The following is a 26,600-nucleotide window of genomic DNA, read 5'->3' as shown; positions in this document are numbered from 1 at the left end:
AGTTCACTTCATTTTAGGACGTGCCAAAGGCATGTTGAGTTTTTCTAGAATTCGTCCTCCATCACTCGGGTTATGCAAGTATGCCCTAACTCATAAAACAATTAAGTTAGCCCTACAAAGAGTCTTATCTGGAGCAAATCTCTTGGGGGGGGGGGGGGGGGGGGGGGGCAAAACAAAAGGAAAAGAAAACAGCCACACAAAGGAGTATTAAAAATCTTGCCGAAAAAAAACTAACAAAGAAAAACACTTGCATCTGTGGGTTGAAGTGAAAGACTGAGAAAGGGAAGCAGTCGTCAGAGAGATGTATTTGCATACGCTTTATTACTTATTAATGGCAGCATAGTTACAATGTGGAGACTCATTTTTGGCGTGCCTCCCTCCTCCCAAGCCCCGCAGACATGTCAGCTGCACCACTCTGATGAAGTAATTTTGTTTTAACCAACAGGGGGCGTTGAGGGGGGCAAAACCTACACAAAAAATATATTTCGTTTCAAAAACACAATCCATAGCTTTAGGTTCCAAATGAAAGTGTCACTCACCAGACCTGTTCCTTTCTTCAATAGAAAAGATGCCCGTTGATCTTTCATCCGAACAAACTTGTCAAATACCCATTTGTCAAAGTCCAATAAACCATGACTGAATTTATTTTCAAAGGACAGCATACAGTAGCTAGTGCATTTAATCTCTGCTGTCTGTACTGCTCTAAGGTGATCACTTTTTCAAAATCTCTACTCCACTTGAGCAAAACACCAAGCTTCTTCGTTTGTCCGCTTCATGAAAGCAGACAAATTGTGCATCAGCAAGGACTGAAAGATTACCAACAAATTTTTCTCTTTTGACGTGACAGTCATTCCCTGTCACAAACAGTAGATGGGTATGGTGGTCCCAAATGCAGGAAGGCAAGGCAGAACTATAGCCTGGTCAAAACAAAATGTACTTATTTTTCCAAAAATAAAACAAAAGGGTCAAAAAACGTGTAAGGGATTAGAAATACTAAAATGATAGTCAAAAAAGTGGCTAAAGAACAAAAAAAAAAGAGGAATGGGCTATTCTTGACCAGAAATGGACAAGAATCCACAAAGAAGCAATGGCTGAGAAAAACTGAAAGGGCGCCAGAGAAATAACTACAAAAAAATAAAAATAATGAGACAAGTAACACCTGGACAAGACACAAAGGGTTTGAACGGATAGGTGAACACAAGGGGCCAGGATGGGGAGAACAGGTGAAACCCAGAACTAACGAGGAAGACATCAAAGCACGTGAGGAAACGAGACATCCCCAAACTTAAAAAAAAAAAAAACCTCCCAAAAAAATCTGAAAATCTTCTGATGCCACAAAACTACCTCAACGTGTAAAATGTGGGTCAACATTGTCTTTAAACGTGAGAATATAAACATGCTATTTTATACTCAGGCCAACGCACTTATTCTTCATTTTTACCCATCAACATAAATGAGCAACCGATTAACATCCGATGTGGATAATTTAAACAAGAAATCAAACTTACAAAATATTTCAAAATGTAATTGCGATCAAAACTATGAGTGAGTAAAATTTCAGAACGGAAAATAAGAATTGAGTTTGCCGTCTATAGTATACAGTACTATACTGTGCTTCTGTACTATACCATACTACTGTACTATACTGCCGTACAATATTGTACTGTGGGTCAGGCCCGTCAAACTGTGAGAAATAATACTGAATGAATCCTTGTGTCAAATATTGTAATTACTATCAAATCATAACAAAGAACAGAAAGTGTAATTCACACACTCACGCACAAATCCCACACAACATTCTGTAGAGGTTTTATTGTCAACAAAAGTACAGCTATAGCATATATGGATTCATTTTTATTTATTTGTTTTTTTACAGCGAAGTACAACATATTCCCAGTGCTTCTGAATACACCAAAACATATAATGTACATACAGTTGACATCTCCACTCTCCCATTCACAGTTTCTGGATTGAATAGGCATTATTTTTCATTTCTACATCAAATAAACTCAAAATGCCAGCAAGAACAAAAATGACAAATGTTTGCATATGGAGACAAGGACTTTGGGTCGTGAGTTGTTTTATGTGGTAGGCAAAACTGAGACCTTGGACTATATGGTATTATACAATGAATAGCGTGTCTCTAATAATGGGACGTCAGTCTTTAGCTCGCATTGCTGTCATCGAAAACCGCATCTAATTATGGCTCATCGGACTCTGTGGTACCCTGACGGTTCGGTCGCAACCAAGGGATCGCTGGCGGCGATGCCACCGTGGTCCATGTGAGTGCTTTTTGTATACACTTTGGAATAAAAAGGATGACTGAAAGCAGCCCTCTAGGCATTCTTGTTCACTAACTTGGCTGTTTCAGCTCAAAAGTGGAGAACAAATGGGATATTAAAAAAAAAAACTATTTAGCACTGAGAGACTTGAATAAAAGCTCAGAATGTTGACTATATAAGATCAACAAAACCAAGATGTTTGAAAAATTGGCTACGAATTAAATAAATACAATTGAGAACATCGTCTTTACTGTCAAGTTGTTAAACCTCAGAGCATTATTTGGAAACAAGAGCGTGATATGAATTGTAATGAAGTACTCTGCGTCTTCAGGATTAGGGTTATTTATAACACCCCCCCCCGCAGAGTTCCTATGCGTTCAGCTCTTCTGCTAGACTAAAAATCTATACACAGTTCCTATGATCAGTGCTAGCTCCTATTTTGTTGTCATAGAAAAATTATACCCGTTTTGCCTCAGATCTGAAGCTCAGCAGTTACTGGTATCCATAAATAACCAGCGATTAGAGCTATGCCAGTGTAGCTTGGAATACAAAAGAGAAAACATTGAATATTTGGCTGCCGGTGCCTTTCGTTTGATCGACGAAGAGCTCACTCCGACTCGGTGTGAGGTTAAGTCCCTTTCCTCCTCCCGACGCGGAATAAGAACAAAAGCTATGCGACGTAAGCAGAAGACGGGTGGACAGAGACCAGAAATCCCTCCGGTGAGATGGCAGTGCGTTCACGATCGAATGCTTCATTCGCCCAAGTGAAATGAAACTAAACAAAGTGTAAAGAGTCGTTTTAAGTCTCATGCAAAGTATCGGATGCCACAAGCATGCATTTACCTGGTACTGAGCTCTACCGTACGCTAGAACTGGAACAACATTCGTCTCCAACGCAAAATACCAATATCCAAATATATGATCTGTTCTTTTTACTTTACAATATTTACAGTGCGTAGCTGATAACGTTAAAATAGATGACTTTTTCTTATTTAATTCATAACCCATTGCTTATAATAGTCTTTGAACAGTATACTCTAAGCCCACTAAGCAAAACTAATGATTTCTAATATATATCCCGAACGAAACCTCTTTCAACAATAAAGGAATTCTATCATTTCTATATACTACATCTGAAATCAGAATAACTTATATTTGTGCAAGATAACTGCAGCTCTGCAAGTGTGACAAAGTAACAAAATACTGTAAGTGTTTTGAGTGCGCCGCGCGCGCGCGCAAACGACTCACGTGGAAGAGATCTGTCAGAGTGGATCTCGTGCCAGACAAAGGAAAATACCGTTGCGAGCCCCACACTGAAGGGAAAATCCATGACGAATTCAAATCTGCCTGTGAAACTGAATAGCTAATCACTAGTGGAATGCTGGAAGGCACTGTTAGATAGCATCTCTCTTCTCCGCAGCACAACGGGCCAGTAAGTGCGCATGTTTGTGTGTCTCTGTGTGCCTTTGCATCTGCGGGGGTAAGGAGGTGGGCTGGGCGCAGCACTGGACCTGAGGTTATCATGCTCAAGGAACCGTAGGTTGGCGGTGAAGGGAATTCTCTTCCGGAACAATCTGGCCGGGAGGGACACCGCTCATTCGTGTCACCACTTTCTTTACTGAAATCAAACGCGGCTTGTACGACACACAAAGAAATTCTACGGAGTTTTCCCAGGAAGATCTAAGGTCTATTTGAAGGCAAACAAATGACATAAAACCATATACCGAAAACCCTTTATATTGAGTCACGCGGTAATGATGGCAGATTGCTCAGATACCGAAATGCACTGTCCGCTGAATACCACTGGAAAAGGTGTCTGAGGTCAAAATATACTTACAACCCGTGGCCAGATGTTTTGCTTACATTCCAACAGGAGCGACAGAAATCGGCCTTTCTCAAGCTGTGTTTTTCTAGCCGCTCTGCTCAAGAAGCATCCCGATCATTTTGGGTTCAACAAATCCATCTGATCGGGCCACAGTTTTCAGAAATTCTGTGAATAGTGTGCCAGAACATGGATCAGATCTGAATAAACAACAGGATGGAAGGGGAATGCCAAGATTTTAAGCTGCGGTCTGTGGAGATGAATCACAATCAGAAAATGCCTGTATGCTACACATTTTAACCATCCTTGTGCCTCTATACTCATACTACGCTTCTTTTACACTTGCTTTGTAACACCTCATTGCGGTAGCTCAGGATCTACCTTATTTTACCGAAGCCATCAACGCGCATTGATCTTCCGCAGTAGAAAAAACAAAAACTCATCCAAGCTGTGAGAACAATACAAAATTAGTCAAACATATTTTTTTCAAGAGCTGACGAAAAAAAACCAAAAAAAAAACAAGAACAACCCCAAAAAGACATTTGAAAGATCAAGCTCACTGGGTGCATTTCCAGAGGTGGGCCCTGCTCTTTCCAAACGGTCCGTGAGCTGCCAGCACAGTGCTACATGGGTGGTCTCTAGGGAGAAAGGGGAGGGGCTCCGGCGCCGGGCGGCTGGTGCGTCGCCTGTCTATCTCCCGCTCCCAGCAGGTTCATCTGAGCGGCAAGCTCCCCACAACCCACAGCCCTTGACCTTCTGCGTGATGGGATATGAATACCCTGTCAAAACTGCTTGGTGAAAAAATATTAATACACTATACTTCTGACATTCCCGCTATTGATTTGTTCCTGGAGCCGTCATATCATTGCCGGTGGCAGCTTTTTGAAGGATTGAAATGCTTCCTCTGACTCATAAAGGCTGAGCAGGTGAGCGGTGAGATAAAGATGACGAGGGTTAGGATGACGAAGAGGGGAAGCGTTGCGACGAGAGGGCTACCGAGGGGCGAGCGGAGCGTAAATGGTCTGCAATTTGCGGTGGGGGAGTGATGCCCCGCGGACTCGGGTTTCCGGGTAGTTCAGACGGGCCAAGCGTTACTTGGGCACACATTCACAAAACGCAACGCACAGTCTCACATAGCAGCGCAGCAAGATCTTGGACACGATCGTACAACGACTTGGCGCTGCCCGGTTTGTGTCCACGGACAATGGATTTAAGGAGGATTTCAAGACAACAATCTCAACGAATTCCAGGACATTCAGATAGTGTGATGATACAGGTCACGCGAGAGTGCGCGTGACGGTAGGACTGAGCCGGAGAAGCGTGATAACTAAGGATGTTGTCGACGTGTATGAATTGTTACGTTTTATCTCCCCCGACCCCGCGTTCGGCGAAAGTCTTCGGTCCACTTGCTGCTTTCAGCCACACCCACTAGTAACATTGGTCCTTAACTCTGAAAGTCTCAAGTCAGTGTGTTTTTGTATTTTCTTCATTGTGGGACAAGATCATCCAGTGTTTAGTGCTTCTAAGAAAAAAAAAATAGCTGGTCCTTCAGAAGTCTCTATTTCTTAAATGGAGCTAATCTACTAAAATTTTGCCAGAAAGGAGCCTGGCCTCTTTTGGATTGACTGAATTCAAAAACCTCTCCTTGTGCCATGTCCTCCGTTACCTCATACTGCCCCGCGCTGAGGGGTTCCTGGGGGGGCGGATATGAGGGGGGCGTGCACCTGTTTACACCTAGAAGAGCAGCAAGAAAGGGCAGGGGGACAAGGAGGCGGCATAGGCACAAAGCAAAGAGAAAACGATCGTCAGTATACTCATTGAATTGCTTGACAACACAACATCTATTCATGCTGCCACAGCACACAGGCGCACGCATAAAAATGAGATTCCATTGGTAACATTCCTGCATGTTAAACCTGAAACATGATCACATGATGACCGCCGGAGAGGATGGGAAGCGGAAGTCGGCGTTAGTGAAGACCAAAGATGCTATTCAAGCAAAGAGCAGAACCTACACGTCACATCGGATACAACTAGCTTTTGGACGAGAGAGACGTCGTTCCTCCGTTTTTGTTGACGGCATATTTGTTTGAATAGCAACCTCAACACTTGAGGAACACAAGGGTGGTGAAAGTAGAACCCAACAGAAAGCTTTTCATGTGCATTTAACTAGATTCTACCATGTCATTGAGCTGCTCTACAAGCATCACATGTATTGCTGCCAGATTTACAAACTACTATATTTGGAGATGAAAGATTCCAAAGCTGCCATGGCATCTCAGGAATAGATTAAAAAAAAAAAAAAAGAGTCGAAAAGGTTTGTTCTTTTATAGGTATTTTGCCAAACACTGTTTTAGCAGCAGTGAGAAGGGTTTGCTTCCTCTATTTGTGATCGAGGAAGCTGTTTCTCTGAGATGTGATAATGCTTATCAGCACATTGGACAGTGACTGCATGCTCCAGTGCCAACGTTAATGACAACACCTCCCAATGCTGTTTTAGCAGTTGCCATGGCATCTTATTGTGCTAGCGCTAAAGAGAACTCTAATGCATATACCTTTATCATTTTCAAACCATGTCCATACAACATGGCCCTCTTTCTCAAGATGAAATCTATAAATGAATCTGAAATTCAAGAGAGTACTTCACCTTGTGCCAGCCATGTACACATATAGCACATAAACAACATTTACTTGCAAAAGACATCTACAAGGGTTCACGCCAGGGAAAACATTCAGAAGTGGTCATTGGTTAATTCATACATCAATGGGTGATAATGCTTATTGTGCCATAGCGAAAAAACAAGAAAAACAGAAACACAAAAACGACATTTGGACTCAAATTAAAATTAAAATGGAAAGGATGACACCAGAATTTGTGACATGTGGGCCCAGTGCATATATTGTCGGTTGCTAGTATCTAAAATCTGTGCTTGAAATTCTTCACTTAGTTCTGGCGCTGTGATGGTAGATTTTACTTGCAACTATCTGTTGTTCCACCAGACAGAATCAGACAAAGTAAAGTGGAAAACTATCACAGACAATGCTGCTTAATAAGTATTGAACAGTATTCATACTCCAATGAAACTTTTCAAGTTTTTTCACATCCACGAAACTCAGTTTTGATTTTAGATTTTACATGCGTGAAATACATAAAGTAGCAGGTACCAATTTTTCCCAAATACAAGTCGATCTCAAGTATAACTCGACCCCTCGTTTTTACTGATATTTGGGTGAATTTTACAAAAACCGGATGTGTGTCGATCCCTAACTTTAGTGCCTACATATATCATGATTAACCAAATTTTATATTTTTTATAAGTTCTTTCAAGATCTGAAAGAACCTTGACAATTGTGTTCACTTTCATGTTGGACCTTATGAGCTAGTCCCAAGCTACGGAGCTAATATTACAAGGGCGCCTACGCTACTAAAACTGTACCTAAAACTACAGAAACAGGTATGAAGTACATATTATGACCGACATTTTTCCCTAGCTCGGTTGAAGAAAAAAGTTGCTAAATCCAACCAAAAATATTTAATGGAAATGACTTCAAGATAATTGCGACGGTGGATCCAGATGCCATTAAGACGGGTGTCATCTTTAAAACGCAATAACTACATGCAAACAGTCCCTCTGTCTTTTCATTGATGTTTACGAGCTGCTTTATTACGTGTGGCAAGTCGTCTTCATTTGAGCAGACGGACATTTAACCCAAATGGAAGGCCGAGGGCAAACCTTGATATACTGTACTTTTCCAGCAACCTTCATAAATGTGTGTCTGTGTGTTTAGGAAACGTTATTGAAAGTAGATAGAGAAAAAGCAAGTTGAACGAATAGTAAACAACAATGAGAAGACAGAGCACAGCAACAAGGAAAAGAAAATGAAATCACCTGATATCTTCTTGTTGCCTCACCTTTCTGTTTGGTCACTTTTCTCACTGTCATGGCTGCTTGCCGTTTCTGGTACTCTGAGATCTCAAAACCTAAACAGCAAACGACACAGAGATTGTTTGACATTACACCTTAAAACGAATTGTTATGGTGTCGGGTTGTACTAAAAAAGAACAGTAACTGAAGCTATCATTTCAATTAGGAATGAAGCAAAGATTTTTCAAATACGCGACTGACCGATTTTCTCATCCTCCTGCACCATCTTCCTCTCCTCATGGAAAGCTCTGAGCCAGCGGATCTTCTCCTCCGGCTTCTTGGCCAGGAAGATGTGGATCTCGTCGCTGTCTTTGTTGCACAATTTGAAGGCATTCTTCACACTTACATTGAAGTCATCGTCTCTTCCGTCAATGGCGTCCCGCACCTCATAGCGATCCATGTCGATGCGACCCTTATAGTACAGAATGTCCCGTCGTATCAGATCCTGGCGAGGTGCACAGAAAGATGAGTTGTGTGTAGTTCAAGAATGCGGTGTGAGTGTGTGTTTTTAAATCTCTGCAGAGGTGTCAACAAGCCACCTTATATTGATGCTGGACAGTCTGTCTTCCTGAACCCTTTCCATCTGCTAGCACCCACTTTGCACATAGAGGGATGACAGTTTTGCTAAAAAAGTATGCTTATCAAGGCTATTTTAACACTGGCATTGATAAGTGTATGAGAGCAGCGCTTGTACAAGGTAAAGCAGCTACTTAAAGTTTCAACGCTGTTAGCTTCAAATAATCATTGAACTTTTAGAGTTTACTTTTGATCACGCTGTGTAAACCAATGATAAATTCAAACCTTAAAACTCAAATGCCCCACAGACTAATAATGTTTAAGGAATATTTCCAATCTGGCCAAAATTCGAGGGAAAAATATCATTTTGAATCCATCCATTATCTTAACCAATTTTGCTTACGTTGCCCATGATTCTTAGTTGCACAGCAACGTATTTCGTGAAAACTCATCATGTGACTGTTTTCAGACAGGCATAGTACCAGAAACACAAGAGTGCCATAAGTGGATGTATCTGCTCGACATCTAAAGTGTTATTTTTTATAATTGCCTTAATCCAATTTTTAATCTCTAACTGTATGCCTTCTGTATGGTATTTAGACCTGCTTTTATGCATACGGGATTCCTGTGCTTGAATAATTGGGGGTTGGAAAGCATAGGTCAATAGTACCCTGTTGGCTGTTTTTGTGTTTGGGAAAACTTCATAGGCTGCAGTTGTAGGCGGGGGGGATAACTTCAGAATGAAAATGAAAGAACATGTGAGCGTTGTTAGTCCAATGAATGGTGAATTTAACTCCAAATATGACCTGATAATGGAAGGGTGATATCCAAGGAACTTGCTTACCACAGAAGCAACCCATTTAGCCTACCACAAAAATGCAAAACACCCAACTACGACTGCAGATACATCTACGATTAGCAACAAAAACACTAATGTAGCCACTTTTTGTTGTATGAATACCAATCTTTTGATCTGCCACCATAACACAATGTAAAACCCCAAAACCTCAAACAGCTGATTGCACTCGGCTCAATATTGTAAAAAGCAAAAGGTAAAAATGTCAAATTGTATTTTGACTACACTACTACACAATGGGTGCAAACCTCTACAGTCCTTTTAAATCAATTAACACAGCAGCGCATTATGTAACACACACGCCGAATTTCAGAAAAGGCCAAAGGCAACATCTGACCATGTCAACGGTACACTGGCACTAATAACCTTAGCCAACATAACTTGATTTGCTTCTACAGTATGTAAACATAAACTATTGGCCACAGCACTATTGCCTTAGGACCAAACAACATCCACGTACACGAGGAGGTCAGCAGGGGTAAAATGAGAAACAGAACAACTAATGAGCATACAGAGATAAACTTGCATCTATGTACACGTACACGACTGATAAAAACAATAGGAGAGGAAAAGATGGAGGGCTAGCACACCCAGGGGGGAGAAAAGGAAGTAAAAAAGACTAAACCAAATTTCAGCAAACCCTTGCATTTTTTTTTATTTTTTTAATTTGGCACTGCAAAAACTGAGAACGGCACACTGCACAAATATGCTGGAATTGATTTGTGCTGACAGGTACGATCAGCAGCGAAAGGTATAAGGACGGATGAGGTCAATAAATTATTAATCGTGTCATTACTAGCATTATCCAAGCCATACATGAACTATACACTGTATGGCTGTGTATATACCAAGATCATTGTTTATGGTCCTCATTTGGACGCGTGTGAGAATACATTTCCTCCGCCTCTGGGAGCACAGCCTTGGTGCATCGAAGCCCAAATTACCGCAGCTGCATTTTGAGGAAAAGCGCTGAGGATTTGAACTTAACCGAGGGCTCATATGTCTTGAATTGAGTAATACTGTATATTTCCAACCTAAGCAAGAAGTTGCATTGGCGTCAAGCATCTCTGTAGTCAGCATGGGATGCACACATTTCAAGCAGCCAGCAGGGGTTGTGTTCTCCCTTATCAGCTTGTTTTCAAGCAAACGGGAATCAAAATGAAAGGAAGAAAGTGAACAAAGAGAAAGACATTTTACCTTCTTACAGAGAACCAGCTGGTGATCAAAGAGGAAGAAGACTCGCTGCTGGCTTCGCCCATATGGCTGATAGATCCATGACAGCTCCCCAGTGTAGATGAGCTCTGAGCTTCTGTCCAAGATATCATCCCCCTAGAAACATCAAAATGGATTTAAAAAAAAAAAAATCAATAAACCCAAAGTTTACTCTTTGAATGAATCGTTTTATAACATATTTAACGTTTTTATCCAGCCTTTCCAAACAACATAAGAGTAGAGCAGAACAGCATATTGCACTTGCAAAGAAAGGATTCAAATCACCTTATGAGGGATGTGCAGATAAACTGTAATCCACCAGGAAGGTACATTGAATTATTCAAATAAACTTGGAATCACCTTTGGTCGATTTACTGGATGCTCCGACTTATTTAGCTATATCGAAATACAGTATATACTGGTACTTTTTTCTTTTGCAGAGCAGTTTTGTGGATAACTGAATTTATTTGAGGAGAAATGTTCTCTCTCTCTCTTTATATATATATATATATATATATATATATATATATATATATATATATATATATATATATATATATATATATATATATATATATATATATATAGGCAAAAGAAATGATTTTAATGTAAGCTAAAGAAAAAAAAACTATTCAAATATTTTCATAAAATGAGTGAATAAGTTAATGTCTGGAAATATGAAAGCTCATGCAATTAATTCTTGTTGAAATGTTGGATTACAGAAACGATGAATATAAACGAAGACACGTTCAATTATGTGAAATAGAAACTAATCACGGAGCGCAGGATCTTGATGAGAACTAGAAGCAGAATTCAAAGACGGAGAGAATAGATTTAATACATATTGTAAAACCAGCATTAAGAGACCACACCGTCAGAAAAAAATGTGTATGCTACATACTATAGCGATTAATCTGATTGTTGTGATGATTACGACTTTAGGACTGAAAAAGTAAAGTGCCGAAGACATAAACGCTGGAGTTTTGTGTTATAATAATTGTATAGTATTAGCAATCCCATATTTGTTTTGTGCAATATGAATGTTGGTACATTATTATTTTTTGTTGATTTTGTTTGTGAAGAAAGTATAAGGAAACTACATGTCTCTGACATGTAAGAAGAAAGCAGGCACCATGACCTAACCACAGGACGCAACGGTATGTTCCTGAGAAAGAAGATAGCAGTGATTATATGGACTTATAGTGTAAGGATTTGCATCTATATTGCTCACTATCACAAGTTGATTGTTAAGTTGCTGCTGTGTGTCTGTGTGCAATGGCTTTGTAACTATGAACAACCCAAATGAAAAAAAGACGGATCGACAGGATGTGTAACTCGTTCTTAGACGTACATACCTCCCAATCCAAAACCGACGCTTGCCACTGGGCAATTTTGTCAATGTTTTCCAGCCTCCTCTTCCTCTCATTGATCTGTTGGGTGACGTTTCGCATTACTGCCAAGGCTGCTGCCACGTATCGATAGTCGCTGCAGGAACAGACACAAATAATAAACAACAAATAATAACTCTTAGGGGTCAAATTAAGACCTTTGAAAATGGGCTGCAAAAAAACAAAAAAAAAGTAATGCTACAGTAATAAAAGACACAGTGTTACCGTATTATACAGTACATGGGTTGTTTCCCAAAGTAATAGTTGTAAGCCTTCTGGTACCAGGTCCAAACAGCAAGTCTCTATTGAATACCGATTAGCCGCTTTGTCTAGCAACTATGAATTCAACTGCATCAATCTTTGGAGGATTTTTCCTTTTTTTGCAGCTGATTGCAATAGATCCAAATATAGTGTGTATCTGTTTGACAGAGAGATGGCCTATACTTGGCAGATTCTCTACAGTCGAAAACTGTGAATTGGCAGGTCTTGCCGGCAGAGCTGGCGCCTGTCCCTATCTGGCTGAGAGCCCCTGGTTTGTGAATGACCCGGAGCTGGCTGAGTTATGATAAATCTCTTACACTATGTTTCTATGGGATGTACACACGAGTATGCACGTCTCACTTTTCATGTACGTGCATCTGCGTATGAGAGAACCGCTTGCATTAAAAACCGATAAAAGTCAAAACCTGAATATACACAGCATTAAATAATTCACAACAGATTATTTTCTAAGTACTTCTAATTCAATGGTGTTTTATTTACAATTTGCCATACCTGTGCTCTTGTGCGGTGTATTTGAGAAGCTCAGCCAACTGAAGGGGATATTTGCAGATCTTTTGGACTGGGGTAAGCAAGAAGCCATCTATGGCAATGTCAATCATTTGCTGGAGGAGTCGACAGGCCTCAAAGAAGTGCTGGTACCTGCCATCCCTCATCAGCTTGCTCAGCTCCATGCAAGCGTCCAAGTGGTTATTACAGTATTCTGAATATATCCAGAAACCATCTTGCTGTAATGAAGAAAAAAAAAATATTGAGTAAAAGACTTAAAATGGTCATCTGGCAGAGACGTTCAGGATTATTGAGCATTAGCAATGGTTTAGTCCAGAAAAAGTTCCTTTCACGTCTCCTTGATCAATCTTGAGATAGCAGGCCAAATTGTCAATCATCATTCATATTGTAGACTATTGATGAAGGCACATGCGATGTTATTGTCCGTTACAATATTGTGAAAAGTAATTTATTGACTACTCCTTATTTTTGCATATTTTCACCATGGTGAGCCTAAGCTGGGCATTTTTTTGCCTTGTTTATGCGTTTTAAGGTTTCTCATCATTCCTTGGCAGGAAAAGCGCCCATCAGTAACGCATGACAGGATGCCCACCTCTGATGAATACGATGATGGACGAAAAGTGACATTCTGTCAATGCTTACGGTAACTCATCATTTATTTTAGGTTTCTCGTCATTCGTTGTTCATCGGGCGTCACTCAGAGACAGAGTGTGTAGATCCCTACGGACTAACCGCCTCTGTTAAATAGGTTATACATCTTCCCACTGCTTATTAGACAGGCAGTACACAATGTTTTAGTATGAGATAAGTACAGTATAATGCTCACTCAATTTCTGAGTTTGGTGCTGTGTATTTGAAATAAATGCTCAATGATCAAAAAACAAACATCTGTAAGGAACAGCAGAGAGTGATATGAAAACATAAACTGGGATGAGAACACCACTGTTTAACTGTGTTGGGATATGTTTAAGTTTACTGGTGTGTTTTAATTGAAATACATCCATTTGAGTAGGGCACAATGAACTCACATGTTCTAAAAAGCATGGCCCGATTTCGGAAAGGTGAGGCTCTTCTGTGTTGTACTGTTTCTCCAAGTCTCGAACAAATCCCATTTGGAAACGGTAGATGTCCTCAATGTTTCCAAAGATGACCTTCAGTTGGTCATCATTAAACATGTCCACACGCTTCCTGCACTGGCGCAGGTAACCCTGCAAAAGATACAGTATATATTTATTATTAACGGAGGATTAGAAAAGACTAATGATAACTACAAAATATAAGGCCAGAAACCTTGAGTTGATTTCAATAATATAAAAAATACAGTAAAAGGAATACACAGTTCTTAAGTGTCCATGCAGAAAACATCTGCCAACAATTGACATTATCACATTTCATTTAACAGCACCATATGTTTCAATATTCAACAATGTTCGGTACGTGTTGTACATGTCTTTGTATATTACAGTGTTCCCCGGCTACTTCACACCCTCAGTGCTCTGCGTGTAAGCCGCGAATGTCAATAACAAAGAGGTCCGCCCTCAACTTTTTTTGAATGTCGAATCGGGTGCGAAAACACTTGTTTAATTAACACAAGCGGCGGACTTGATTCGAGTCTCACTTGAGTTACTTGGGATTTTCTACCTAACTGACTTGACTATCCCACTAAGTGGTGAACAGTGTTGGCCCAGGCAGCAAATGCAGGTTTATCAAGGTTAGAAACGTGTTCCAAATGGTTGCCAATTTGCCAAGAGAGTTACCGTTTGTTATCACGAATGCAGATACCGTACTGTGACAGGAGCAGTACGGATGAAGATCTGGCAACCGTCTGGCAAACGTTTGTCACCTTGAGGAAACTGACGAGAGGAAAACAGCTGCTACCTTTGCTAACAGTTGGCGACATTGGCCCCTCAGAGGGATATGGGTTTTAGATTTGAACTACATGACTTGACAAATCATCTTGTTTAATATGTGGGAATTGTATCACCTTTTTACCTTTTTATTACATATTTAAGGAGGAAAGAATCAAAGATATCAAAACGAGGGTTGTTTCAATCATGCCAACCTGGCAATCTAGACAGTGGCTAGTCCTGATAGTAAGACCTGTGCAAAAAACTCATAGCTCGTTACGGTTATCAGCTGTAATAGCTAGTATGATGTCTAATAACTGGTTTGCAGCTATGTATTTCGTACCTCACAAATGTCCTTGAGGTGTTTGATGTAGTGCCTCTCCGTGCTCATGATCTCGTTGATGACGTTAGCTCTCATCTGGTCACGGTTCTGGAGAGGCGAGCCCAGACACAAACAATCGTTGGCTGGATCCAAGTGACCATTTTGAACCTCGCTGGTGCCTTCGGCCGGTTCCCCTCCTCCATCCTCTTGATTCACCCACAACTAATGACAAAGACATCCACACGTACAAAGACGGGCATGGGATAAATCAGCCAATTGGGTGTTGATTGCATTTGATGAAAAGCAAACTAAACTAAAATGAACTACACATTTGATATCCAAAATTGAATATGACTTCCTTCCACATACACACGGACACATATAATATGAGACAGGCCATATCATTTCAAAGATTCATTTCCAGAGGACATACGACTTAGATAGGTGCACATGTTCAGTGGATTTGAAAAATAAGTGATCACACCACTGTTAAAATGCAAAATTAAAAAGGCCATTGTTAGAATTGAAAACTCCTTCCCACTTTACACGTGGTATATAACATGCTCACTTTTCATTTCCGTAAAAAAATATATATTCTGGGAATAAAAATAATTACAGCAAACAAGACAGCATGGTTTGTTCAAGCACATTTGCTTCAATAACAACATTCTGTCTTTTTTAGTCAGGAAGTTATCAGTATAGCACGTTTTGTCTATTGGGTCACTCTTGCTTGCAGTAGCATTCCGAATCAAATTGTAAGGACATTCTTGTAGTGACCCCACTGCCTAAATACTTGCAGTGGGATTTAGGTCTGAGTTCAGTCTGGGCTCAATTATATCTTCCAATAAAGCTAATATTTTCTAAATATAATAATAAATAACAGCAATATGTGGTTTTAAGGCAGTTTAGTCACAGAAAAAAAATGCTATTTGAATGTGATTGTACAGTGCTTCACAACAAGAGCTTGGAATGCATTACTTTTATATTTAATAATGCTGTTGATCTCTTTTGGTTAGTATTTGGATATCACGATTTTGGTGACATCAATATGGTTTCACTTTTTAAGGTCTATACTGTGTTCTGTGGTGTATGTAATACTGTTAAACCTTTTTATCATTGTCTGTTTCCTTTGAATAGCAGTTTTATTAAGTAGAGACTTAAAATGGTTGTCAAAAATGTTCTTTACAATAATACGGGCATAACACGGGCATTCCGCCATTTATCGTTGGGCCTGTAGATGTCAATACAAATTCTCAGTGCTCAGGTAACGATCAAACACAGCTTGAAAACATCAGATGACCAATTTTAGAAAAACAGAAAAAGAATTCAGCTATATTCAACTTAATAGACTACAAAGAAGGTTTTTACAAATATTCTCACACTTCTGATTTGATGCCTTCAGCATCTTTCATAAAAGCTGGACAACATAAGACCGGGAAGGTTTTAAAACACTTAAAAAAAAAAAACCTGTGAAACATCCCAAACGTGAACCGGTTAACTGGAAACCGATGAGCCATGATGTGGTATAAAAGGGAGCATCGCCGAATGGTTCATTTGTTCACAAGCAAGGATGGGTCGTGAGTCTTCTTTTTGAAAAAAAAAAACAAAAAAAAACGTGTGAACAAATAGTCCAACGTTTTATTAAAAGCATTTTCATTCAATCGCCGGGAATTGAGGAATTTCATCAACTATAATCCGTCTATAATATAGTAAGATTTTGAGAATCTGGAAATATGTGTATGTCAGGAGCAAGGCCAAAATCTAACTTTGAATGGCCATAAACCTTGATACCTCAAGAAATGCATTCGGAAAAGACATCATTGTGTAAAAAATATTGCTAGAGAACACATCAGCAAACCAGTAAACACAGTTTGCCCCTACAGTTTACAATTGCACGTTGTGCTGACATTAGAAAAATCAGTTTTTTAACAGTGATGTGTTCACCTCATCCACTCACTGTTGATTTTTGCAAACGTCCTCACATGCACATTTGCTCCCCAACATTCATACCCACACAAAATATTCCATCCCGCTAATAGAAAAGGCACAGTGAGCGTGACTTTAAATGCCCAGCAGCCAACACCTGACAACACACAGTTTGCCAATATACAGGAACATCGAAGTACTGACGGGTAGAATGCCAAACACAAGACGTGAAATGCAGCGCCACAGACAAGCAGAGTGACGGGTGGGAGAGCACTGAACTGCAGACGAGAACCAGTAGCGCAGCCTTAAAACTAAAGAAAATAGTCAGAGTCAACAGTAAATGAACTGTAAAGAAAAAAAAATAGTTTTAAAAAATGCCATTAAGCATACATTTTCATTTTTATCTTGATAATTGTCACTCAAACTGCCTAATGTCTCAAATACTTCGAGTATAAGTCTCGAGGAAGAAAATTAAGATCTTTACTTTTGACTCATCACTACTACCCAGTATCTATGACACCTGTCAAGGGTGATTGGATGAGGTTAATGTTTGGTAATGTTGAGGGTGCGTTGCATGGCGGTTTGACAGGCTGGATGGGTGGATGAGGCTGGAAAAAAAACGCACCTTTGACGTGGTGTTTTGGAACCGTGGAGTTGCTATGGGGTTGATATAGAAAACCTGTTTTGTTTGGGGCTGAGGAGGGTGGGGTTCCACCTTGGAGAGAAAGAGTGACACAACAGAAAGATACTTTTTGGTAGACAGTCCTGCCCTCTTGGTAGTGACAATGGAAGGGTGGACAGGTGGGAATGGCAATGAGGGGTGTCTGGAGGTAGAGGGAGGCGTTCTGCTGTGAATGTGGAATCTTCCTTCAGTGAACCCTCAAGGTAATAAAACACAGGAGCTTCATCAAACAAAGTTGGACTAGTTCTGTTCAGAAATTTGTAGTTATGTAATCACGATGTAAAATGACAATAAGGTGGGTGCATTTGAAAGAAAAAAAAGATAGACCTGACGCCACATGAAAGGGCCACCCTCAGCATTTATTTTTAATAGGGCAATATGTCTTCAAATTCTTGTTCACCGCTGTGTATACAAGTATGTGTGAAAAGCCAGCAATATCAATGTTTGTTTGTTTGCATATCTTTATTGTGCCTCCAGTTGTGTGTGTGGGTGTATGTTGAGTCTGTAGACGTGGGCCAGCTGTGGCTGCATCAGACTCACCCGCACAAAGCTGGCAGGGAACCATCCCTCCTCCTCATCAATCTGTCCCCACCACCAGTCCTTGTTGGAGGCATCCAGCACCTTTATGACGTCACCGGCCTTAAATGCCAATTCCCGGTCCGCCATGGTCACATGGTCCCATACCGCCTCAGCGTTGACGATTGACCCTCCACTTATCAACTGAAGAACAGGTGAGAATGAAAATATATATCACAATCTATAGCACAGTTTAATTAGTCTTCAAATGTGTTAACATTACTGAAATAAAAAAAAACACACATATAAGGGCAATCTTAAATGATAACTCAATCACATATAAACTTTATTATATAACAATCTGTTGCTCATTTATCTGCTTTAATATGCACCTTTTACATTTCGTATGGCGTTTAGCTTGAGATTATAATTGTTTTTTTTTCCCCACTTCTTACAAAATGCTCCAAGAATTGTGTTTTAATTGAAAGAGCTTATGAAATAATTGTGAAACAAAATGCGGTACTGTGCTTATCCTTGATATTGAAACCACTCCGATTTCTAATGGATGCAAATACAAACCCTCAAAGCCAACTGATAGCACTGAGGACTGTAAACAGCATTACACAGTTTGTAACACAAACCACAGCACAATAAGGCAAAGTGCATCAACACACAAAGGGCAAAACTAAGACAGGAGAAACAGCACAGTGTTCAGACATGCATCAGTCAGTCGGGGAAGAACATGGCCTGTGAGCTGATTGGATACAGGCAGCTAAAAGTCATTCTCATTAAGGACAAAAGACTGTGACACTGCTAGAATCTAAATGGGACACATATCCGAAATCATCGAGATTCGGGACAACATCACTGAAGGGAGAAGTTGAGCATTATTTTGGTTCTTGTCTTGGCTTGTCAAGTTTCCTTGTCATAAAAAATGCAAAGGAATCACCACCGAAATTCATATGCACATTTCTGCACTTGTCCATTTCAATTTGTGACCGATAGAAAAACCATCCATCCAGCCGTCCATTTTCTAGAGCCGCTTATCCTCACAAGGGACGCAGGCTTGCTGGTGCGTATCCCAGCTGGGCTTTGGGGTGGGAGATACCCTCAACGGGGTGCCAGCCAATCGCAGGGCACCCAGAGACAAACAACCATTCACGCACCCAATCACATCATCAAATATAACAACCATCTGCACAATATTTAGGATTCTTTGTTGACAGCAAATTTGAGTTCAGATGAGGAAAAACTATCAGGTGAAAAAAGCAAAAATATTGTGATGATTTATTTTATTCAGTATTTTTATATGTTGAAGAGGATATTCAAAGGAAAGTGGTCAGAGTTTTCAAACATTTAGGAACGCTAAGATTTTTACTACAGCCAGTCAGCATCTTTTCCACATGTATGCTACTTCTTGCAGGCTAACTGTGGCGGTTGCTCAGGCAATAATCAATTATACAACTTATACTATATTATACAAATTATACTATACAACTAACATTAGTGAGAATAATTTTTCTTATTATTAAAGAATTGGAGAAACGTAAGGACAAAGATAGAGGCTGCTGCTTTGATTAGATGCCAAAGACTGATATTGAGTGCTTTTGTTGCCATCAACACCAAGTTCTGGTGGATAACATTGAAGAAAATGGATAAAAATACTGAAATTTAAAAGGTGGATTTATCTGCATGTCTTCCACAAAAATCAGTGGCTTGATCAATAAGTGTGCGTGACCGACTCCTGATCAGCTATCTAACCAGTAAGTTTTTCAAAAGCTTGTTGAAATGTAATCCAAACTTTGTTTTGCTATAACGATAGATAAACAGATGAACTTATAAAATATGGACCACTGAAACTCTAGGCTGACTTGCCAGCTGAGCGAAGCTGGCAATAGCTGGCGATAGCTTACAAGAGATAGAGCATTAGTGATTTTCTATGAATTGTACAAACAATAAATGATATATTACACTTGATTTATGTATTTGCTACAGCTGTTCCTTAAATATTGCAAAAAATCATTAACATGATCGGTGTCTTCACATAAACTGGTAGCCCTTCGTATTGATTAGTACAAAATAAGTAGCTCTTAGTTTCAAAAAGGTTAGTGATGCCTGTTGTAAACCATAGTTTAACATTCTTTTTGTTCCTTCTCATCAGCTAAAGTAAAATAGAGCCTATCTTACCATTGCTAGTTTGACCAAATAATGTTTGTGAGTGGCCGTTTCATACATTGCACTAAAGCTCATTTTTTGGGGGACTTTTTAAATACGCTAGCACTGAATAAACTATAACCTTGTCACAGCAAATCTGATCATTTTGTCAGTGGAGCGAAGCATTTTCCACTAAATCATCCTGCCCGTTTAAACTTGTCAGTGCAAGTTGAGGCATCTCCAGCTTATTTAGCTTAGCGTAGCCTGCTCAAAGTCGCCAATGAACACATCTCAAAACGTGAGTGCATGATGTCCTGATTGTTATAAGAAAGGTGTATGGAAAATGAAAAGCGGGATTCCTGGGAGTGGGGGTCCTACTTCACGGATTTAACTTTTTGCTAGAGTGTTTTGGTCCCCATCAACTACAAAAAATGAGGAAACACTGCATCCACTTTTCCATCCATCCATTTTCTATCGCCACTCACCCTCACTAGGGTCGCTGACGTGCTGGTGACTTTATGAGCTGTCTTTGGGGAGTAGCCGTGGGACATCCTGATGTGGTTGCCAGCCAATCGCAGGGCACACAGAGATGAATGACCTCTCATAAACAAACACACTTAAGGGAAATTTTGGAGAATCCAATTTACCTACATGCATTTTTTTTGCATGATATTGTTATATATTATTATGATATATTATATATCACCTGTTTAGATTTTATATCATATATTTTTATATATATATCCCGCTTTCCCCAAAATAACATTTTTCCAATAGGTTCTGTGGGGGAATATGAGGTGGGAGGAAATTTCCCCGAATATTTAATTATAAAAAGTAGACCGTTAAACTATGGGATTTTTTATGAACTACTGCATCATATTTGATTTCTAATTAAGCATCCAAATACCTTCATCACATTTGGTGGACTGAGGAAGATATAGAGAACCTGCTAAACTCGAAAAGGAAACACCCATTTCTACATGCAGATTTTTGCTCAAAGATGTTACTGAGAAGGTTGATTACATCGGCGATCACACAGGGCTGTGAGCTGCTGCAACAATAGTTCCAGCCTATATCTCAAAGCTCTTCACTTCAGGAAGAGAGGAGGATTACTGCAAAAACATGTGTCACGCTGCCATGGAAACAGCACGGATGGAGGCTGCTCAAAAAGATTAAAAATCTTTGTTCATTCAGGAAGAGAAATTGGATTTATATCATTCAGACTGAAATGATTATAATGCAAAAATATATTATGGAATGAGCGACCTGACTGAGCCATCATAGACAGAATAGAGGTCATCCTTGATGTTCCTTTTTTTAAACCTATCAGGTTCATACCATTGCACTACACCTTCTGCCCAATTCACCAGAGCGCAGTTCCTATCAATCTGCTGTAATACAGGCGACAGACATCAGGAAAAAGAGGGGGATAGCGATCAAGTCACTATGACCATGTTTCTCAGCTTTCTGTTCTCCCCGTTCCCTCATCCCATCACCTAATGAGATCAGCACTCTCCAATACATTGCATTGCATTTCTCTGCATAAATTAAAAACATTACATAATCAATCTCAACAATTACCCCTGCCTTAGCCGTAGCGTGATCCTATAACATCGGAAAGCTCTTCTATGCAAACACTCATGGCCTGTGTATCTGACAGCTGTAATGACCTATACAGTATGTCAAGTTGCACCATTAAAAACCAGGACCCTCCTGGAACTGGAAGATTTGTATTTAGGTCAGAGCGAATTATTGCAGAGCAATGTCACTCTTAGAGCGGACTTATGTGGTACGTTTAAGTGACATATATTAACACAACGTAAGAAACAAATAAGCTTGAGCTATGCTATCTTTGCAGCACAAAGCATCAGCATTCACTGCACTGGCAGCCCCACTGCATTCTTCCGCTCTTCGTAGTTGTAGCATAGCTGCAACGATGCACCGACAGCATTCCTAAGCATATACACATGTTTCAACAAGCCTTACCATCTTTGTAGCGTGTAACTGTAAGGAGAGCTTATGCATGGAGAGGTCCAAGTCCGGCTCATAAGATCATGATTGAAGATCCCTTTCAATAAAAGTCAAAAGTATGCCTGTTCATGAGAGCGAAGCCCGAGCTGTCGATTAACAGGGTGCTATATTCCAGAAAGAGGTTTCTCTTTCTGACGCACACAGTGAGTCTCACGGTCCATCCTCCCTGCGTCTGCCAACCTTGTTATGTAATACACATATACCCCGAGTCTGGGAGCCAATCAGAAATAGCTCTTCCTAAATTCAGTGAGGAATAGCAGCACATCTCTCACACACATGGTTTTTATCCTTCGCACGCTTTATACGCACATTGACACTTTTGTTTGCAAAACATCTGACTGAACGCTTTAGGAAGACTCCAGCTGCAGAGGGATTACAAAGGTGTGAATATCTTCCGATTCGATAAAAGACAAAACAGTCAATAAGAATAAGTTACATTACATGCAAAATACAAATAAAAAACCCGACACGGACTTGCTAACGTGTGCTCTGCTGCTTACTTTAATCTTGTCCAAAGCTGCTACCTGCGGGATACAAAATCTTGATGCTCCATGTGGCCTCTACATGGAAGTAAGATCAAGCTTTCTTCTACAGTGAAGAGAACATCAGCCAGCATGCCATGACAAGTGGAAATGTTACCTTCCCTTGAGATGCGAAGGGCTGCCAAGTATTTGTCTACACATGCAGTGAAACCTTTCCACCTTCCTTCAACAAACACGTATCACTTAGCCTACAGAGTAAGAGCACTTAACTCTGAAAAAACTAAATAAATAAAAAAGCACAACGCAAACTAGCCTACCCACTATCACTAATAATAGGAATTTCACGAACAAGTCAAAGATGGGCTTTTAGCATATCTATTTATAACATTCATTAAACATTTATGACACCTGCTTCCCATCTTTATTGGCTCATGCAACTGCTTGCGGAAGAAACGAAACAGGCATTTTCCCTTTAACATGCCTTTTCACTTGGCGGATAAGAAAAGTACCAGATGCCAATACAGTTCGCAATGGCCGGAGAGCTGCGAGCCTCAGAAACATGTGCGAAGAAGTATGAATATTCTAGGACTGGAAATGGGAGGCGAGTTTAACAGCATCCAAAATGGGGGATACCTTATGTGGAGGCCCTCCTGTATTCGGCCTAGCCTTGTCCACAGCTGATTACAGTTCAGTTACCATGATGCTGCAAGCGTCTGCAGCACACACCACCCTTGCAGGCCTACTTGCTAGGAATATAACACGTTGTCCTCGGTAAGGAGAACGCATATTCGCTGCCACGTTGTGAATAATAAACAATAAAAAAAAAATCATGCAGCATCAGGACGAGGTTAAAAGAATTCACCCAGTCTAATAACATACCGCTATAATTGAATTATACCCTCATGCTCATAAGCCATGGAATACAACATGGAGGAGAGAAAAGAGGAGATCGACGAAAGGGACATGTTCATAACTCGAGTGACCACAGAAAGAGGTTACAGCGCAGATCGAGTGTGTCCGCACCACCACCAAACAACATGACAAGAACGGTGAAGAGGACAATACACAACGAGGGATGGAGGGGGGTAACACAAATACATTATGTTGTACCAACGTCATTCATTTCAACGCGAAGCCGTGATGGAGCGCCGGGTGTCCCCGCTCTCAACCACCGCGCACCGCCTGTCTCTCCTCTCCTGTGTGACAGTGACGTGCGCTGCGAACCGGGCCCCGAGCGCAGATCCATTAACGAGTACCGAGGATGAACATCAACAGCACGTTCACAAGCACCAGCAACGCGATCACCGTAAACACCGCGCAAGTCTGGACATCCAAGGCCATGGCGCAGCACTGCGGGCCGTGAGAGGCGTTCTCAGTCGGGCGGTATTCGGCTGTGAAGACCCCAGGCGAGCATGTAATCCACCTTTCCGTTCGGGCAAAACGTGGAAAAAAGATTCCGATACGCCTCCTCACACTGCGTCTTGTAATTCATAATGGCACAGGAAGGGATGCATCATCCTCACCATCATCATCGTCATCAGTCTGCACCGCGATTTCTCCCTGCTGGTTAACACCTGACGGTGTTTTTGCCTCTCCCCGACAAACGAGAGACTCTCCGGGTCGTAGATTAAAGCGAGCGGGGGAGAGGCGGTGTGCAGGCTGTTCGCAGCTGCAACGCTGCCTTCCGGTGAGGGGAGACCAGGCAGAGAAGGGCTCAGCTTTGGAGAGGCGGTCCTGAATTAATACTCATCAGCCTCCACTGCTAGACTACCGGCATCAGACATCACACCGGGCGGGGAGGGGCACGGCCAGCCCCTCGCTGACTTCATTGACCACCAAGGCTGAAATCACAACCGTCATCCCTTCTAACAATACCACCGTTGGCTTCGTGCCATGTAATGCGATGCATCATTTATCAGTTGTATCTTACATGAGGATCTCGCCACAATAAAGGGGGCATCATATTAGTGTTGAGCACTTGGTATATTGGTATGACGTCAGCATTTTTCACCATTCCTTCAGAGGCTCATAAGGCTAATATTTCCTTGTATTCCTAATTTTCAAATGAGGAAGACAAAAAAGAAATCAATTCGTATTTCTTGTGAAACAATCGAATGCTCACACTTGGTGATTGAATGGACCGTGGGCCGTTGTTCAGTGTGCCCACTTCACTAAGCAAGTGCACTGACATGTTGACTGGGTTGCTAGTTTGGCAAAACTGAAACAAAGCTGCTATTTTGGTTTCTTTCTGCCATTCTTTCCTTCCTCAAAGGTGAACTGGGGTAAATTAAAAACGATCAACAACTGAACAAGATAACTTGTCAAGGCAAGTAGTTCAAATTCAAGTCAAGTCATTCCCGAGTTTTTGGCAAGCAACTCACAAGTCCTAAAAATAGTAACTCAAGTGGGACGCGAGATAAATCACATGACTCAAGTCCCCCATCTCTGGTCAGTTCTGACAGAACATTCGTCAGTACTGGCCCACCTCTGTGTGTTATGTTATTCGATTGACCAACAGCTTCAGTTGTTGTTTGTTCTTCTTCTTTGTGAAAAAATAGGGACTATTATATCTTATTTCATTCTTTCATCATCATCTGTATAAACTGTAAAAAGCCAATATAAAAATGTCGGTTGCATAAAATGCTGCAGTTTTTCCCACAGCAACAGACAACACAGATTTCGTACATTATAATAGAATGGTTGCAACTGCTTTGTTTGCCTTGCTATTCCTTTTTCTGTCTTAAAGAAAAAAAAAACAAAACATCGTTCTGAATGTTAGGATTGCTATTTAGATTACGGCAACACTTGATAACACCTTATGGCATTTTTATAGCACAATAGAGCAGAAAACGTAGCCAAAATGAACAATGCCATGTTTCAGCACACAACATATCACAGTGGTAACGTGATTACATAATCTGAATGACATAAAAAAGTTGTGTCTGTTGAGCTTGGCATAATAATGATGGAGTGACAGATGATGGGCTGACAGAACGGCTGATGATCCTAAAAAAAAAAAAAAAGCACTGACTACTATAATTTAGCAATGACGGAAGCACCGTGAAAATAATGATGATGGAGAGATGGACAATTAGTTTCGGCTCAGCTTGATGAAAGATATTGATCGAGATAATAGTTTTTACATACATTCACAATCCACTGTAATGTTTTACAATCAATAGTAAGAGTAGCAATTATTAGTATTTACATCCTAATTGCTGAGAATATTTTTTTGTTTGGTACTCATAGTGATTATAAATCATTTCATCGGCTGCCTTCGGTTTAGATCAGTCACCACAATCCCAAATCAGTTATCAAATCAACCACTCAACGCAACTTCGCATTGAGCTTCGGGTTTGGATCAAAGATCGAGAACATGTTTGAAAGAATAACACCAAAAGGAGTGCCCCGGTATTTTTAAAGCCATAAATAATTTCCGTGGCACTTTCTGCACATACATTCAGATAAAAGCAAAGGCTCATGAAAGGGAGGCTTTCAGAGAATTGCGAAGAGCTGTATGAAGCATCACAGCTAAGATATGACAGCCCTTCTCAAACAAGATCCTGCCTCTGTGCTTGCATATGTGTGTGCGTGTGCATGTGTATGAGAAGCAGAGGGAGCATATTACATAAGCGTGCTCTTCCACTGTGGGCTCACACTCCAATCTCCCTGACATTTAGACAACAAAGGTCACATCTGAAAGTCTAAATCTGCACAGACACCAATGCTAATTTACTCATACATATACAGAAGAGAGTTAGTTTGTAAAAAGAGTACAATTCCTCGCAGTATTACATACGATAAAATGCTTATGAACAACATCGAAAAGCGGCCCTGCGTGATCCTCTC

At 40.5% G+C, this 26,600-nt stretch overlaps 1 protein-coding gene across 2 annotated transcripts in view; it reads right to left on the bottom strand.

Moving 5' to 3' along the window:
• Nucleotides 1-1,843: 1,843 nt before the first annotated feature.
• The window catches only part of LOC148413563 (rho guanine nucleotide exchange factor 9), a 38,667-nt gene continuing 13,910 nt past the window's right edge, over nt 1,844-26,600 (bottom strand). Inside the window, exons 6-15 of one of the 2 annotated variants that reach the window (XM_088431554.1) lie at nt 18,109-18,288; nt 17,512-17,601; nt 14,982-15,182; nt 13,820-13,999; nt 12,777-13,009; nt 11,970-12,099; nt 10,600-10,731; nt 8,232-8,475; nt 8,018-8,086; nt 1,844-5,838 (exon numbers count right to left, since the gene is read on the bottom strand). In XM_088431554.1, coding sequence (XP_088287680.1) covers nt 5,663-5,838; nt 8,018-8,086; nt 8,232-8,475; nt 10,600-10,731; nt 11,970-12,099; nt 12,777-13,009; nt 13,820-13,999; nt 14,982-15,182; nt 17,512-17,601; nt 18,109-18,288 — 1,635 coding nt within the window. In that variant the 3' untranslated portion in view covers nt 1,844-5,662. Of the gene's footprint in view, nt 5,839-8,017; nt 8,087-8,231; nt 8,476-10,599; nt 10,732-11,969; nt 12,100-12,776; nt 13,010-13,819; nt 14,000-14,981; nt 15,183-17,511; nt 17,602-18,108; nt 18,289-23,865; nt 24,485-26,600 lie in introns of those variants that run through there. The other variant, XM_088431555.1, reaches the window with a different exon arrangement.

This window comes from Hippichthys cyanospilos, chromosome 13 (assembly GCF_059441005.1).
Source record: "Hippichthys cyanospilos isolate Australia breed blue-spotted pipefish chromosome 13, RoL_Hcya_1.0, whole genome shotgun sequence".
Taxonomy (NCBI): Eukaryota; Metazoa; Chordata; class Actinopteri; order Syngnathiformes; family Syngnathidae; genus Hippichthys; species Hippichthys cyanospilos.
This window is presented reverse-complemented; position numbering and strand designations above follow the sequence as displayed.